Source organism: Dasypus novemcinctus, chromosome 4 (genome assembly GCF_030445035.2).
Source record: "Dasypus novemcinctus isolate mDasNov1 chromosome 4, mDasNov1.1.hap2, whole genome shotgun sequence".
Lineage (NCBI taxonomy): Eukaryota > Metazoa > Chordata > Mammalia > Cingulata > Dasypodidae > Dasypus > Dasypus novemcinctus.
Genome location: NC_080676.1, coordinates 67,787,082 through 67,803,739, shown reverse-complemented (window position 1 = coordinate 67,803,739; position 16,658 = coordinate 67,787,082). Strand labels below are relative to the sequence as shown.

Sequence of the window (16,658 nt, the reverse complement as noted above, 5' to 3'; positions counted from 1 at the left end):
AATGACTTTGAAAGCTCTGAAAATAGTGGAATTACTTAAGGGATTATATTATTATTATATTTATCATGATGATTTTGGTTTAAATTTTGACCATATGACACACTTTATAGGAACACTTATGCCTTCCATTTTCTTCTAGCATTTTGTTTTGTCATTTTATTGTGTACCATTCAGAATAGTACATATTACAAAATTCTGTACAGTTATATTATTTAAAAGACTTTTGTCCTTTCTTTGTTTTCTAAGTGAATTATGTTCTTTTTAAGTTACATTTCAATTCTAAAATTTGACTGAGATTCATACCCCTTGATTTTTCTTCTCCTTAACTTAGTATTACTGACATTCCAGACCCTGTTAATAACAATGAAACTTAAAGCACAAGAGTTTAAAATCAATCCATTGGTTTAATAAAAACTTGGCTTCCTTTTTTCTATTTCTGTACAATTCCTAGCATGGCATTAGTTTGCTTTCTCAAAACATCCAGTTTTTTCTGTAAAAAGGAATACAGAAATTGAAATACCTGTCAATTTATTTGGCAGGGGGAAAACATTCTCTTTCAGTGAACTGGGAAACCCACATATTACTCTTAATTTTCTACCTAAGATATGAACCATAATTTTTCAAAATCTTGAATTTTGTTACTCCATTTAATGAAAAATATCTGGAAGTTAGTGAATGAGTTGTCCTAGGAAAAGAGCAAGTTGCCCACCTTGCTATGGTAATGGTTGAGTGTTGTTCTCTTTGGAAACTGCAAATTTTCTGATGTCAAGTTGAGAACCTCTCTGGAGACTTGACATCTGGTTTCTCAGAGATGGTCAGCAGGGTTCAGTTATTTGAAATGTTCTCGGCAGCAGTAATTGTAATGGTAACATTTTGTGTTGTCACGACCAAGTGTTTTATATGCAAATAAGAAATAGCAAAAAAGATAAAGGTAAAAACGAGTGTCTTGGGTATAATCTGTGCCATAAGAAAATTTTTAAAAAATTACAACTCTGTGAAACTCAGTCACACTCTTGAATATAAATTAGAAAGTTAAAATTCTTTAGTTACTTCCAAGTTGAAGTTTAAGAAATATGGGGGTCAAAATGTGTTCTAAAGAAGATTATTTTGTTGATCCTTTGAGATTTATTTAGTAGTGTAAAGTGGGACACATAAAAGTATGGGTTTGTATAGGTGACTTGGTGACAGAGCTGGGCAAAATGGCTTTATAGAATCATATGAATAGCTTTTCAGCTGAATAACTCCATTATTTCTTCTGAGTTCCCTTGTACATTAATCAGTTATACACAAATGACTCTATTTTGCACATGTAAGCATATGCTTATAGTCTGAAGATTTTCATACTTTGTACATAACAGAAATATAGGAAAGAGCCATTAGACTCTTGGAACTTCTAGATTCTAATAGAATCTTTCAAAATGATCTTCTGGGATGGGATCTTCTGTCTTTTGTAAAAAAAATAAAAAAGAAACTTGAATTAGCTATTGGAGCCATCTAAAAGCTACAGTATCAACTTTATTTGCGCTGGTTTCCTCTGAATTCTCTGCTGTTTAGGCCAAAGACATTTAATCCTTTAGGAGTCAAGCTCTGTAATAATTGAAATATATTCAAATATTTAAAATTGTAAAATAATTTTGCATAGTACACTTAGCATCCATAATCTGTATATATATTTTGTGCTACCCAAAGTGTGGTCTGGGTTTCAGCAGCATCAACATCATCACCTGGGGACTTATTAAAAATGAGCTTCTCAGGCCCCCACTACATGCCTTCGGAATCAGAATATGCAGGTAGCAATATTCCTAGGTGATTCAAATGCACCTTGACCCTTAAGAAACTCTACTACTGAGTAGGTGAGAGAGAAACCTGTCTCCTCATCACTGAGCTAGTCAGAGAAGAATCTTACTCATATCTTAATGCTCTTTTGGTTTAGTTTTAGATTTAGAATACCATCAGCCAAAACAGTTTAACACTATTTTCTCTGAAATTGTTATCCAAAATTATCACGAAGAGACCAGGTCCTTCATATTCATAACATCTTTGGGTGCTTACTATATGTCAAGAATTTAATCCTCATAAAAATGCCATTTTTCAGTTATGAAAAGGTGTCCAAGTTGACAGAACTCCTAAGTGACTGAGCCAGAATGTGGACCCAGACAGTATCTGCCCCATCATAGTCATGCTCAGGACCTGGGCAAAGCCCAAGGGAGGAAGGTATTTAATGTTGGAAATAACGCTCAGGTCATCCAACCATTGTGGTGATGATTCAGTAGATGGAAGTACTTACCTATTTTTTCCTAAGTTAAAGATGAAAATATCTCCTGATATTTAAGTGAAGTATTTCATATATTATACAGTCATATTTGTCTATCTCACAATAGTATAATGAAGTTGTATTAATTTATTCAATATGCTGATAGATCCTATCTTAAAAGAAGAAATATGAATGAGAAACATTGCTCTAAGTAATAATGCAGCAACCACCATGATAATTCACGGATGACTGAGCTTTAGTGCCAGACAAAGAGGAGAAAAAGAACTGCTTGTATAGATGTGAACTGAAATCTCATGGTTGCATAATCACATTCCCCATTGACAAATGTCTGAGAAGTCATGGACGGTGTTCGTTACTTTAGCTGATGAAAATCTCAAGCAACTGGGAAATTGTTATGTCTTTATTCCCCTTCTCTTCCCTCCCTTCCATTATCATTTCTTATGTAGGATGCCCTGAAAATTGACAATAAATATTTCCATTTGACACAACAATGTCATATTTCTTATAAATGTTTATATTGTTTATGAAGATTAATTTTTTCTCACCCAGAATAGATTTCAGATTAAGAATTGAAAACCATAATAGCTGTTTCTCTCCTTTAAATACTATACCTCCACTGTATCCTCTAACTCTGGATGAAAATTCTCTTTATAAAGGTTAGGAGACTGCAAGAATCAAACCATATCTATATGAAAACAGAAAGCACTCACATTCTTGCTGTTCAAGAAGACTTAAAGGTTGTGACTGTTAGAACTGTAAGGTAGCCATGTGTATCCAATGAATATATTATCAAGGCAGAACGAATTCATAGTAGGAAAAAGAGCTGGTGCTGAGAGTGAGGAATGTTGTAAAATCAAATTTGAGAAGTTTATGGAGGCCAAATTATTTACCCACTATCATAATAAGTAATTGTTGTGATTTTGCTTTCCAGTGTGTATGTACAGAGAGCCATCACTACATGAAATTGGGGAAAAACAAGGACGTTCAAGGAAAAGTTCTGGAACACCAACCATGAATGGAGGCAAAGTCGTGAATCAAGATTCAACATAGCTGAGAACTCTTCTCTAGTCCTTTCTCTCATCCCTTTCCTCTCTCTTCCTCCCCCTCCCCCCCCGCCCTTTACCTATTCCCTTCCAATAAATCCACCCAAGGAAAGAAAAGTAAAACAGCAACGCAGGACCTAGTGGCTAAGATTTGGCACTCAAAATCTTCCTATGTGTAGGACAGGAAAATTGAACCAATGCTTGCCTGTTGCAATATGGTAGAAAATGCACGTGCACAAAATTAGCACACACAAAATCAAAGGAAAAATAAATTAGGATTCCACAAACATTTTAAGGTAGACTGCTATGTTCTTAATAGAGGGCTAATTGTATCAAAGACATTACTATAATAAAGGTGAAATGAAGTTATTACCTTAAAGAAAAGATTTGAGAATTAAGCTTACAAATTGATGTAATACCCAAAATAGCTTGAATTCTGGATAATGCTGTGATGTATGGCTTTGTTTTGATTTTTTAATTTCTTTGCATATCCACAATTGGATACATAATTATGTCTATTTCCAGGATTTCTTTTTAACCATGAAATTGAACATGTATGAATTATGGATTCTTCTAATGCCTCTAAGGTATATAGCCAGGAACTATTTAACACCAAGAAAAGTTTTAAAAATTATTCTGGACACCGTTATTTAAGATTGTTTTACACGAAAAGATAGTCTTGTATTGACTGAATCTAACGATATTAGCTGATGTCACTCATTCTTAAAAGTTACAGATCCTCCTAAGAGAATATATTTTTATCAAAAGTTTTAATCCAGGATCTCTCTCTCTCTTTCTTTTTTTTTTTTTTTCCAGCCATTTAGGAAAAAAGTTCTTGTTCTTAGGCAAAAGAAACTTTTGGGAATTCTTGTCATTACCATGTCCAGGCAGTGAGGTATAAGCTACTTGCTCTTATCTTGTTGATACCTTTGAAAGTACAGGTGCATGTCTATTTGTCTTAGAGAGTTTTGTACCATCCCTTGCAGCAGGAAAGAAGAAAGAGGGGTTTTACATAAAGTAATAAGTTCTAGAAAATTGATGAAAGCAAATTGTATTTGCCTTTGTACCATACCAGAGATTTATGTATATAGCATTGTCCAAACTCTGCCAAGAAATTGGGAGGTATGACTGTAACATTCCTAACTTACTCTCTTATGAAATTATGGCTTTTTGTTGCTATATATCCTCATTGATAAGTCTGGCGAACAGTAAGTCTGTCTTCTGGAATACAGAATTGTACTAGTAGTACACTGAATTTTCTAGGGGCTTCAAGAAACAATATGGAATGAACAGCTATGACTCCAACAGACAGGGTTGTGTGATTGACTTAAAACAGTGAGAAATAACTCAGTATAAGAGCAGGCAAATGAACATTTAGGAATACTAAAGTATTAGATGAATTAATATTAGAGAGGAAATGAATGTTATACAATTGCCTTGGAAAAAATAGGTCAATTTAGTCCTACAAATTAGGAATGATGTAAAGACATCTAAATTTAAGAACAAAACAAAACAGAATGTTTAAAAAATGTATGCAGATTTATGGATATTATCAATGAGAAGACTTAGCATGTAACTTCTCCTATACTTCTCCTGTCCAGCATGTACTGTTCCAAATAAGACTCCCTAAAATATATACACTTTACAGAAGCTCTAGGCCCGTACCTCAATGACCTTGTCATTGGTTACTATATTCTTTCAAGGTCAACATAGTTTCCCTCACTCTACACAATCATTATTCTTCAACAGTGGTTTGTGTCCTTCACCAAATATCCTACTTACGTTATCAGAGGTGAGCTAAAAGTGAAATGGAAGTATTGCCTAATTAGTTGCCACGAGCACAAATTATGCATCTAGGCAAGGATTCTGTACAGAGTTGCAAGAAACACTTGGAAACTAACAAAAAAAAGACATTTAAATTTAAAAAAATAAAAAGGATGTTGCCTTTCCCAGGAAAAGAATATCCTTATAAAAAGTACAAATCTGGTTACAATTATCCTTGTAACTCTTGATTCAATTAGATTATAAATGCACCTATTTCCCAGGACCAAACAAATTTCAAGTACAAAGCTTTACTTTTTTTGAAATAAAAAAATACCCTTTTATAAATGGATCATAGACTCTTTTAGCAAGGAATGACTCGAGGTTTTGTGGTGATACACATGCGTGTGCGTACACATTCAACAGAAACACAATAGACCGTGTCACAGAATGTTAAAATTACATTGATGAATTCATGACAGAATATATTTAGTCCAGTTAATTGTGAAAAATATGATAGAGATATAAATCTCCAACCAAATTTTGCCCTCCTTTTCAATGGCTGTCCATCATGTATCATCTAGACTCACATTTGTCTCCTTTCTGATAGCAGTTGAGAAGCAGAATTCTAACCACCCAATGTGTACTTTTTTTCTCCAACTCATATTAGATGTAAATGTTATCCACAGTAAAAGGCTTTGGAAATTAACTCTGTCTTGTTTCCAATTCATTTTAGAAAATGAATTAGAAACATATTTCTTTTACACATTGGCCTGACAAAAATTGTGATTCAGAATACAGGGTGAACATTTGCTTAACCACTGCTTACTTTTTAAGTACATGAAACCTTTAATAGAAAAAAGTCAGTATTCACTGTCTAGGTATTTTTAAAAGTTAACAAATATAAATATTTAATTATCCCATTCCCTCCAAAAATATAAGCCTATTTAAATGGTTTTCTTTCTAGTTCTTTCCCCAGTAAAATAATTCACTGATTTTGGTCTTTCCCATTTCTGGGTCTCTAATTCATCCCTTGCTTATTCTCCCATAAGTCTAATATGCCTTTTTTAATGCATTGGGATGTTCTCAGGAAAAATATGGCTTTTGGTAAAGCTTTGTAATTGGCTATGTAGATATAATTAAGATGTATTTATTCTGAGTCCTTATTACAATGTTTCAAAATCAGTAGATTTAAGAATGAAAACAAAACTTTTGAGTGTCTCACAAAATAGTTTCTGGTCAGTAAACCTTGAATTTATGCCAGAAGTTTGAGGCTTAGAAACAAAATGGTGCTGAAGTTTCAATTTCTGATTTAGAGACTTTTTTTGCTTTAGGAATTGGAAGGATAGGAAGCCAACCAACTCTTGGTCACAAAAATAGTCTGGGCTTTGAATTTTACATATCAATTTCATAACACATTTTTAGCTTTTATGGATTGGCAAAATAAAGAGAAAAACTTGATGCCAAGTGATGCTTTATGGGACCTCATTCTTTTCAAATCCAATAGCTTGTTTAGAAGAATTCATCTATTTTAGAAAATGGCAACATTCAGATCAGTGGACCTGTGCCACTAGCAAGAGGTCAGAGTAGTAAGGCAAGAGTAAAGGATGAAGAATGGCTTAATTTTTGTATATTGAAAGTCTGAAGGTCCTAATTTGAGACCACTGTTTTCTTGGTGAAGAAGCATGACTGTATCAACAGTAATTTTTCTTTTAAAACATGGACCCAGAAACAGCAAATCTGTTCCATCCCCATGGCTTAGTCTACAAGGCCTTGCACTGAGAAGGTTTTCCATGAAGTTGCTTAATTTCATCTGCACAAGGTGAAACATATTCAAACATAAAAATTCCCTGTTCATTTTAATACCATAAAAGGCTGAGGTTATTTCTCTGTCAGAAAATTGTAAATAGCATTTTTTAAATCAGAATCACATTTAAAACACTGGATTGTTCTATGAGTATATATGTGTATATATACATATGCTTCTGAAATAAGGATATATTATATAGAGTTTTTATTTGATTTGTGGTCTTTAGTCATAGGTAATTAAAAAAATAAAGAGATTTGAATGAAAAACTTTATATATAAATGTATATTTCTAATGATAGTACAAAATGCCACTTTATAATAAAAAAGAAATAGATGGGAACAATAATTAAAGCACATGCTCCTTCATAACTTTAGTGATTCTGAATCCCCTTTATGATGCAGATATTATTTTAATTTTTATTTCTAAAGCTGTCTTTAAAAGCTGTACTTCCCAATACAGATTCCATAATAAGTCATATCAGATTGAAAATTTATACTTGAAGGTAGGAAAAAGATACTAAATACCTGTCCTTATTTTTCAGGATTATTTTTGTTTATTTTCCTAGTACCCAAGTTAAAAATTGAATATTAAAATATTTATATTATTTGAAAAGTGCTAATGTTCAGAGATGATATATTGAGTTCAGTAATAAACGGAAGCAAACCTATATTTACCATTACAATAATAGCATTAAACTAATGTCATGACAAAGATTGCATCATTAGATGTTTTATTAGTTTAAAAGAATAAGTTGAGTCTTTGCTCCAAGCACAATCCAAAGACAGTGGCATTCATTTTTCTCAAAATTACTTTAAAAATCCAAATATTCTCCCACGAATAGAATTGGTATTAGCTACATACAAGGTTAAATGTTACAATCTTAAGAAATTGACACTGAAATGTTTAATAAACATGTAATGAGAAACTAAACAAAGTAATGTTTCATTTTTGCATTAAAGCACAGATTATTCAAACCATTGTTTTCTGAGATCAGATTTGTAAAATGTTTATATATCACAATCTTCCTGAACTGAAAAGCAATTAAAATCTTGAGATGCTCATGCATGTAGACAAATACTGGCACTTTTTTTTTTTTTACATTAAACTTCTTTGGGAATTATCTTTTATTTTTAGCATGTCTATCCTGTGATGTGTCACTGTAAAAAGTGCTGTGTCTTATAAAAAAGATCAAAGCTGGATTTATGGATGGGGAATAACTCAAATTTTTAATTGAACACTATAGTCAGAACTAAAAATTACTTCATAATCATGAAGCTGCTTGAAGAAAATAGATATATCATTTGCAATAAACCTGGTATTTTGCTTTTCCTGGATTAAGAAATAGAGCATATTCATTCATTCTTTTATTCATGTTTTATTAACTAGAGACTGGGTTAAGTCTTTAAAAAGTCAAAGACAGATACATAAATTAGTAACATTCTATGTGAGAGTATGTGTTAAAATAGTTGCGTAACTAAGATTTTCTATCGCACTTAACGATAGAAAAGAATGAAGACTAGGGAAGAAGGGATTGAAAAGAGAACAGATATTTACTGACTCAAAAGAGAGAAAACAAGGAGTCCCTCAAACAGAGGAAATAGTTTGAATATAGTATGGAGACATGCAAAACACTACTTATTTGGGAAATACTCATTAGATGAACAAGGAGAGAATATCCAAAGGAGAAAGTGGGGGGGAAAACTGAGTTGAGATTAATAAAAATTATCCAAAGTGTTGCCAATTCACTACAGATTTGTTTTAGCCTCTTTATCTGTTATGTTGCTTCCGGTTGCCCATAGATTTCCCAACCCATATGAGTGCTGCTTACAGAAAGGCTTGCAATACCACGATACAAGGCTTAATATATCTGCAGTTCTCTTGGCTGTGAGACCTCCATGAATCCCTCTTGGAATCAGAAGTTCCATTAGAAGCTGCAGACACTTGCATCTTTTTTCTATCTTAGAAGTTCCCAGAAAATATCTCCTCATTGCCCCAGTTTGGGTCATGTGTTCACACTTTAATGTATCACTAAGGCCAGGAATTTGCCATATGTTGACAAGTGTAGCAGTTTGATACTATTTATTAATTTAAAAAATAGATATAGGATTGTGTTTGGGAACTGGTCTATTCCTCTGGGCATATAAGATTGGATTGGATTCAGAGGTTTTACTTTTACTTGATTAAATAATGATTAAGGCTTTGATTGGGCCACTTGGTGGGCCAGGCATCACAGAGAAAATGCATGGCAGAAGAGGAAATTAGAGTTTTGATGCTAGAGTTTTGATATTGGAGCCCTGGGAAGTAAACACACAGAGAAGCAGATACATGAGGAAGGGGAGAAGGCTCCAGTAGTGCCCGCAGAGGCCCTGGGGAGAGAGATGAACCATTTGCCTGATGGTCTACAGCTGACCTTGTGGAGAGAGCAGAGCAGCTGAGCCTGGAGAGGAATGAGCCCAGGGAGAGAGACGAGACTTATCCCAGCCTACAACTGATATTGGAGAGAAGCTGGGACCATGGAACCTTAAGTGGAAGAGGAAGCCAGAACTCTGAAAGATATTGGCAGCCATCTTGCACCGACACATGGCAACAGACTTTGGTAAGGGAAGTAACTGAGGTTTTATGGCCTGGTAACTGTAAGCTTCTACCCCAAATAAACACCCTTTATAAAAATCAACAGATTTCTGGTGTTTTGCATCAGCACCCCATTCGCTAATACAAATATTTTAAGTCAACCAGTGCCTTTTTCTAGGCCTGCAGGTTGGATTTCTTCCACAAAGAACGAATATATAGAGCTACATGGGGAGGAGTGACTATCTGAAAGAAATTCAGAGTACTTAACAAGGGTAAATGGAAATATTGAGTAGCAAAAAAATAGCAAATTCCTATCACTTGTTAATGTATATATACTATTACAGCTCATCAAATCCCCTAGAAAGCAGCAGATGGATTAAGCTACTGGCATAAACCAAGGGGGACAAATAAAGGCATTGAAAATTCAATTCTCCAAGCATTAAGTAAATGCCTGCTATGTACAAGGCACTGTACACATCACTGAGGAGGTAATAAACACCTGCAATTTTAAAGAAGAATAGTTCATTTAACAAATATCTCAATATATCTGGTATGCCCAATGCTTTCAGATGACCATTACAGAAGGGGCTAGAAAATACAGATCAGAAGTGTATACCAAATTTACTTTTCAATATCCATAGCAGCCTTGCTAGGATTAGGTCATCGCAAAATGCTTCTCCAAATGTCATCCAAGCAGTCATTCCAGTGCCTACGCTCAGTCCTGTGTAGGACTTCAAAATTACATGAGGCAGTCATACATGCTACTCTTAAATTGCCTCTATTTGATCATAAAATATATTTGAACACTCCAGATGATCATAAATATGTTATCTTCCAAAGCAGCATGTTCTACTTCTGGGTAGCACTGATTTTATAAAAGTCTTCCTTATATGAAATAACTCATTCTGTAGCTTCAGCTGTGGTTTAGATTTTACTCTGTAGGGCAATTCAATAACAATTTAATTCTCCACCTACAGTAAAGTCAGAGGGATATTTGAAGATCATTGCCATTTGTTTTCATTCTTCTCATCAAGTTTTTACTAACCATGCAAGATACTTTCGGATCTTTTAAATATCTTGTGTTTATTCATCATCATTTTTTTAATACTGAAGAAATTCTAACTTGTAATGCATAATACAAAGTGATATTTCAAATATAATCTCACAAGTCCAGGGAAGTGCCATTATTCTGGACATTGTAACTATACATATTAAGATTACATTCACTATTTAGCAATCTCAACTTTTTGAAGTATTCAATTAATGTCTATTAAAACACCTAAACGTTTTTCTCACATTTTCATCTCTATGACAATCTCCCCACCTCCAAAAAGTTACATTAAATGGACTTATCAAAATCACTATTATCTATTTTAAAATTCTTTTTCATCTCATTGCACCATCTCTTTGCACCAGCTTACCGTGCCAACCTGTTGCATCAGCTTGCTGTGTTGCTTGTCTTCTTTAGGAGGCACCAGGAACCGAACCTGGGACCTCCCATGTGGTAGGTGGGTGCCCAACAACTTGAGCCACATCTGCTTCCCTTAAATTTTTATTTACTTTTTCACTAGTTTCAATAATCATTTCTGGATCTCTTCAAATTCCTATTCAAAGTTTTCTTCTCTGAGTCAACCTGAAGTGTTGCACACTAGTGGACCTCTCAAAAGTTCCTAAGCTTGTAAAATTTCTGGGGCTTTAAAGACCTGAGTCTGCTTTCTTTTGTCTTTGCCTATGCATGACATCTGGGTGATCATCAAATCTTTGGTCTACATCCTCCTGCCCTAAAATTCTCTTGATATTCCACTGACTGCTTTGGTTTTTGCAAAGGAGATAGCTTACTTTATTTTTATTTGAAAGGTATACATATTCTCTGAGAATAAACTTTCACAACTGTTTTTCTCATTTGCTTAAAATATCATTGGCATTATGTTACTTTGTAACCCTTTTCGACAATCTTACCTAAAAGGAAGTATATCTTAATTATTATGTTCTATTATGTACAAATATGTATTAACCCTGTCTAGCCATTGCAATTTATTGCCTTAAAAGTATGTGCCTGACCCAGAGAAGCACTCAAAGCCATACACAAGAAGGAACATAGTAAAAGGTAGACTTTAATATATGAATTACATATTAACCTATGCATGATTTAGCTTGTGTCTGTCAGTCCCATTTTCATCCCTTGCTTCATCTTTTGCTACTTCTCTGCATTTCCAGATGTTCATACTACTTGGTTAGCTGAGTTAGCTCTGAACTGGTTTACATGTTTTCTTAATATTTGAGTGGTCATTTTTCTTGCTCACAAGCATCATCTCAGAGATTCATCTCCATAATAGATCTGTTAGGAACACCACCTTCATCACTGAAAAATAGTGGCTTGAATAAATTAGGGGCCTTTTTACCATGAAATAACAAGTCTGGCTATAGATGTTGCTGGCATTATTTGGACCATTCCAAGTTGTTGGGACCAAAGACTGCTATTCTCTGCACATTTCCTTCAAAGATTCCTTCCTAGGTCCAAAATGGCCGATCCAGTTCCAGGCATCATGTCCACATTTTAGGACAGAAAGTGGAAAATGGAAATGGATGAAGCAGTACTCATACTATGGAAGTACATTTCTCTCAAACTCTCAGCTTTTATCTCATTGGCCATAACTGGGATTTCATTAAGAAAGAAGAGAAATTTGATATTGGTTAAGTAATTAGAAGCCGCTGTGGCAAAATATTAACGGCCCTTGAAGTTTGTAGTGGGTATAACCAGAGCCCATCCCATTGAGTACCTCCTGCTGCTATAAGTACTGGCTCCACTGCTAATAACACCTTCAGGTTATAAGGTACAGCTTAAGAATTGTATTGCTCTCCAGGCTACTTGTTTCTCTGACAAGCTGATCCACTACCATCTCTTATCTTCTGTATGACACTTAAGGCAAACTAACTGATATTTAACCATATCCTGCCTAGGTGCCCCCTACAGGAACACAATAAAGGGCATGCTAGATGTATTGAACAAATTCCTCCTTCAGTCACTATGGATTAGAATGACATAGCTCTGTGAATCGTGTATTTGAGAAATCTTGGGAAGATCACCTGGAAAGAATTAGTTGCAGAACTCAACTGGCTCAGCATAAATGGTTAAATAGGAGAATGATCACTACAATACCATTAAATGAGGGTACAGCCCTCCAAGGTACAGCCCTACCCACGCTATTAGCCAACAGCCTGTTATGGTACATCCAGCACACATACAAGCTTACAATGGAATTCTGGACAAGGGTGACGATGTGCTAGAATAGTCCACACTCCATCTTAAATGCTAGAGTTGTTTCTAACCTGGCTCAAATCAACTCACTATGACCTGCTAGAATGCAACCCACATAATTTTCTTTGGGTTTTGCTGGTGGCTTTTCACTTATTTGATGAAGAATATGTAATTGTCTGCAAATCATTCTAAAAGCAAACATAGGAGGGTTAACTCTCTCTCTTTCATACTGCATCCTCCAGCCAGAGCCTTCACCACATCATTGCCTCTACAATTAGGACCAAGGTTCTAGTTGAAGTGCATGTATCCCTTTTCTATTTGGAGTTCTCCAAGAAGTAAGTCATCAGTAAGAATGTATAAGCTGATTTCACTTTCAGGCCTTTTCCATTTCTTTAAGAAAATAAAGTGATTGATTGTCCTGAATATAGTTGCCATATATAGTTACTACATAGGCATGGATTCGCATTTTTTACTTAGGACCTATTCAGTAGTTTTTAATCCTGACTGCATATTATAAATACCTGAGAAAGCATTTCTATAAAATATATACAGCCCAGGCCCTCACCCCTAGAAATTCTCATATTGGTTTAGAATAAGCCAGATAATTTTCATTTGCAGGGGTTGGTAACTATTCAACTAAACCAATTCCTAAGCAACCATAGCAAATGTTACTAAATGCTGACTCAGGGATGGAAGAAACTGGCTTTCCAAGAACTTCCAAGTTGAAAACTTGCATGAGGATTGTGAGTCAAAGATTCCCTTTCTGACAAGGCTTACACAATTGGAATAGCAGGTGATATTCCGTTCTAAGCCTCTGCAATGTCCCTGACATATTCTGGCATCTTGTCTAATCTTTTAGAGGTGGTGTAGTGATATATTTAGAGATATCTTAATAAGGAACTTAGCCTTACATTAAATTCTTGTCTGGATAAGAGGATTGACTCTAGGATGATTACTTCCATCTAGATCCAGAGAGCTGTTTGTTTAAGCAGGTCCATTATGTGGGTACTTACTTTCTGAACAAGTTATTACATTTAGATCTGAAAGATGTTGACAAGTGTGACAGCTGTCTTGGAACAGTAGCCTCCAAAGTTATCAAGGACATCTACAAAGTATCCAGAACTTTAGAGAAAACTAGCTTTAATTCTAGTTCACACTGCCATTTTTTTTAGGATGAACTTGCCCTCTCTAGTACTTGTAAGGGAGTTCACTTGCCCCTGACAGTGCAGTTCTATGAGACGTCTCTTAACTCCATGGGTGTTTGGTTAATACTTTTCAAATGGGGAAGTGGATTTGGCCCAATGGATAGGGCGTCCGCCTACCACATGGGAGGTCTGTGGTTCAAACCCATGACCTCCTTGACCCATGTGGAGCTGGCCCATGCGCAGTGCTGACGCATGCAAGGAGAGCCCTGCCACGCAGGGGTGTCCCCTGCATAGGAAGCCCCATGCGCAAGGAGTGCACCCCCTAAGGAGGGCTGCCTAGTGCGAAAGAAAGCACAGCCTACCCAAGAATGGCACCGCACACACAGAGAGCTTTTACAGCAAGATGGTGCAACAAAAAGAAACAGATTCCCAATGCTGCTGATAAGGATAGAAGCGGTCACAGAAGAACACACAGGGAATGGACACAGAGAGCAGAAAACTGGGGGGGAGAGGGTGCTGGAAAGGGGAGAAAAATAAATAAAAAATAAATCTTAAAAAAAAAATTTAAACATTAAAAAAAAAAACTTTTCAAACAGACCACCCATTCCAACAACAGAATTAACTTACAATAGCTTTCACCAAACTTTAATTCAGTGCACCTTCTCCCCTGCAACCATAATTTTCACCCCTGATATTGTGTTCTAATGAGTATTAGACACCAAGTAAGAGGCAACATTTGCCATTTCCTTTATTATTTGTACACTGACTGACCCTGTCAAAAGCAAGAGAAGAGAATTCTGGGTCTTTTCCAAAGGAGCTGCGTCATCAAATGGTGTTCATTTATTTTACCCTTGAAGCCGCATTTACCTTGTATTTCTCCAATTCTTGCCCTTATCTTTTCCAGTGAAAACACAGTTTGTCTCAAAGGCTTGCCATAATAAGGAGGAGGGGTATTTAGAATTTTAGTTCAGGTTGCCCTGAGTTCCAGTGCTTAGAACCTGGTGAATGGGAGGATTATGTATCAAAAGAAATAGACGGGAACAAGTAGACTTTCTCTTCCTTTGTTGAAATACAAGCCAATGCCTCACAAGAAAAGCATGGGAGAACTAGCCCTTTCCTTTCCAATAGGAGGAGACTGTGAATTGGGTGGAACCTAGTATGATCAATATGGAGTCAAATCTCTGGCACAGAAAAACTGGACATGAACAAGCTATGGCCATGATCCTTTTAAAGGACTTTGTCTGTCTTTGATTACTGCCTTGTGTAGTTTGAAGTTTTCCCAATGTACGTTCAGGTAACACACTTCTTTGGCATAGGCTCAGAATTCCTATACCAGTGAACTCTGAATTCAGCCCTGACAGTATGCCGCCTGGCTGTCCCCACTCTCTTATTCTTCATCTCAGCATTACCTGAGAGAGTTGGAATAGACTTCTTGATAAAGTCGTTGGTGAAACTTAGGAAGTCCAAAATACTCTCATTTGGATCTGGTTGCTGTTTTAAAATGGAAGTAGTCTGCATAGCAGGGATTAATTTTGATTGCCTAATATATTTTATCCATCCTAAAAAACTGTCTTTTATTTGGCAATTTTATTAAGATATATTAATATACCACACAGTCTATCCAAAGTGTTTATCCAGTGGTTTTGGCATAATCACAGAGTTGTGCATTCATCACCACAATCAATATTAGAGCAGTTTCATTACTCTAAAAAGAACCCCTCTCACCCCTTTGCAGTTACCCTTAATCCCTCTATCCATCCCCTGCCATACATTTCTCCTACTCGAATTCCATCTCTATACATTTATTTACATTTACATTTTATATAAATGAAGCCAAACAATATGCAGCATTTTATGTCTGGTTTCTCTCATTTATGCCATGTATTATTCAACCAAAGGGGTACTGATGCAAAGTACCAGAAATCTGTTGGCTTTTATAAAGGGTATTTATTTGGGGTAAAAGCTTACAGTTACAGTTACAAGGCCCTAAAGAATCCAACTCAAGTTACCATAAGGGGTACTTTCTCACCAAAGTCACCTACCATGTGTTGAAGCAAGATGGTAGACAATCTGTGCCGTGTCTCTCCTTCCTTCATTCTCTTAAGCTCTGTGGGCCTAGCTTCTTCCGATCTCAGCTATAGGCTGGCATAAGGATTGTCTCTCAGTGCTTCCCATATCAGCTGCAAACTATCAAGCAAATGGCTCATCTCTCTGTGGGATCACAGGATCAAAAAATGACAAAGTTCTCTCCTCTTCCGTGTGTCTTCTTGAGTGAATGTCTGTTTATATCAGCCTACCATGTGGGTGGGGACTCAATCTGAGTCATGCCCTTCTGATGTGGTCTAATCAAAGCCCTAATCTTAACAGGTAATTTGATCAAGACATGTTATCTGACTCTAATGCATTCAAAGTATATCACACCCAGAGGAATAGATTAGTTTGCAAACATAATTTCTCTTTTAGGGATTCATAAATAATCTCAAACTGCCACATGATAATTCTTTCTTTTGTTTTTTTACAATTGATGAATATATTATATATTACTATTCATTACAGTAAAATTGCTTTAGGTGCATTTAAGTTCAGATATCACCCTATTAATAACATCTTGCAAAACGAAGATACACTTGTCTGCTTCATTGAAGAACATTCTTATATTTTTAATATTAAACACACTCATCATCAGCAATAGGGTTCACTATGCTATAACATCCCATGTTTCATCCTTTAGCTTTTCCTCTAGTGAGATAGGCAACCCTAAACTTTCCATTTCAATTGCAATTATACCTCCATA

At 35.6% G+C, this 16,658-nt stretch overlaps 1 protein-coding gene across 4 annotated transcripts in view; it reads left to right on the top strand.

The window, feature by feature from the left end:
- The window catches only part of FGF12 (fibroblast growth factor 12), a 593,543-nt gene extending 585,312 nt beyond the window's left edge, over window positions 1–8,231 (top strand). For 3 of the 4 annotated variants that reach the window (XM_004460848.5, XM_004460847.4, XM_004460845.4), the window contains one exon: window positions 3,207–8,231. In XM_004460848.5, coding sequence (XP_004460905.1) covers window positions 3,207–3,325 — 119 coding nt within the window. In that variant the 3' untranslated portion in view covers window positions 3,326–8,231. The remainder of the gene's footprint in view (window positions 1–3,206) is intronic. The other variant, XM_004460846.5, reaches the window with a different exon arrangement.
- The last annotated feature ends 8,427 nt before the right edge of the window (window positions 8,232–16,658 follow it).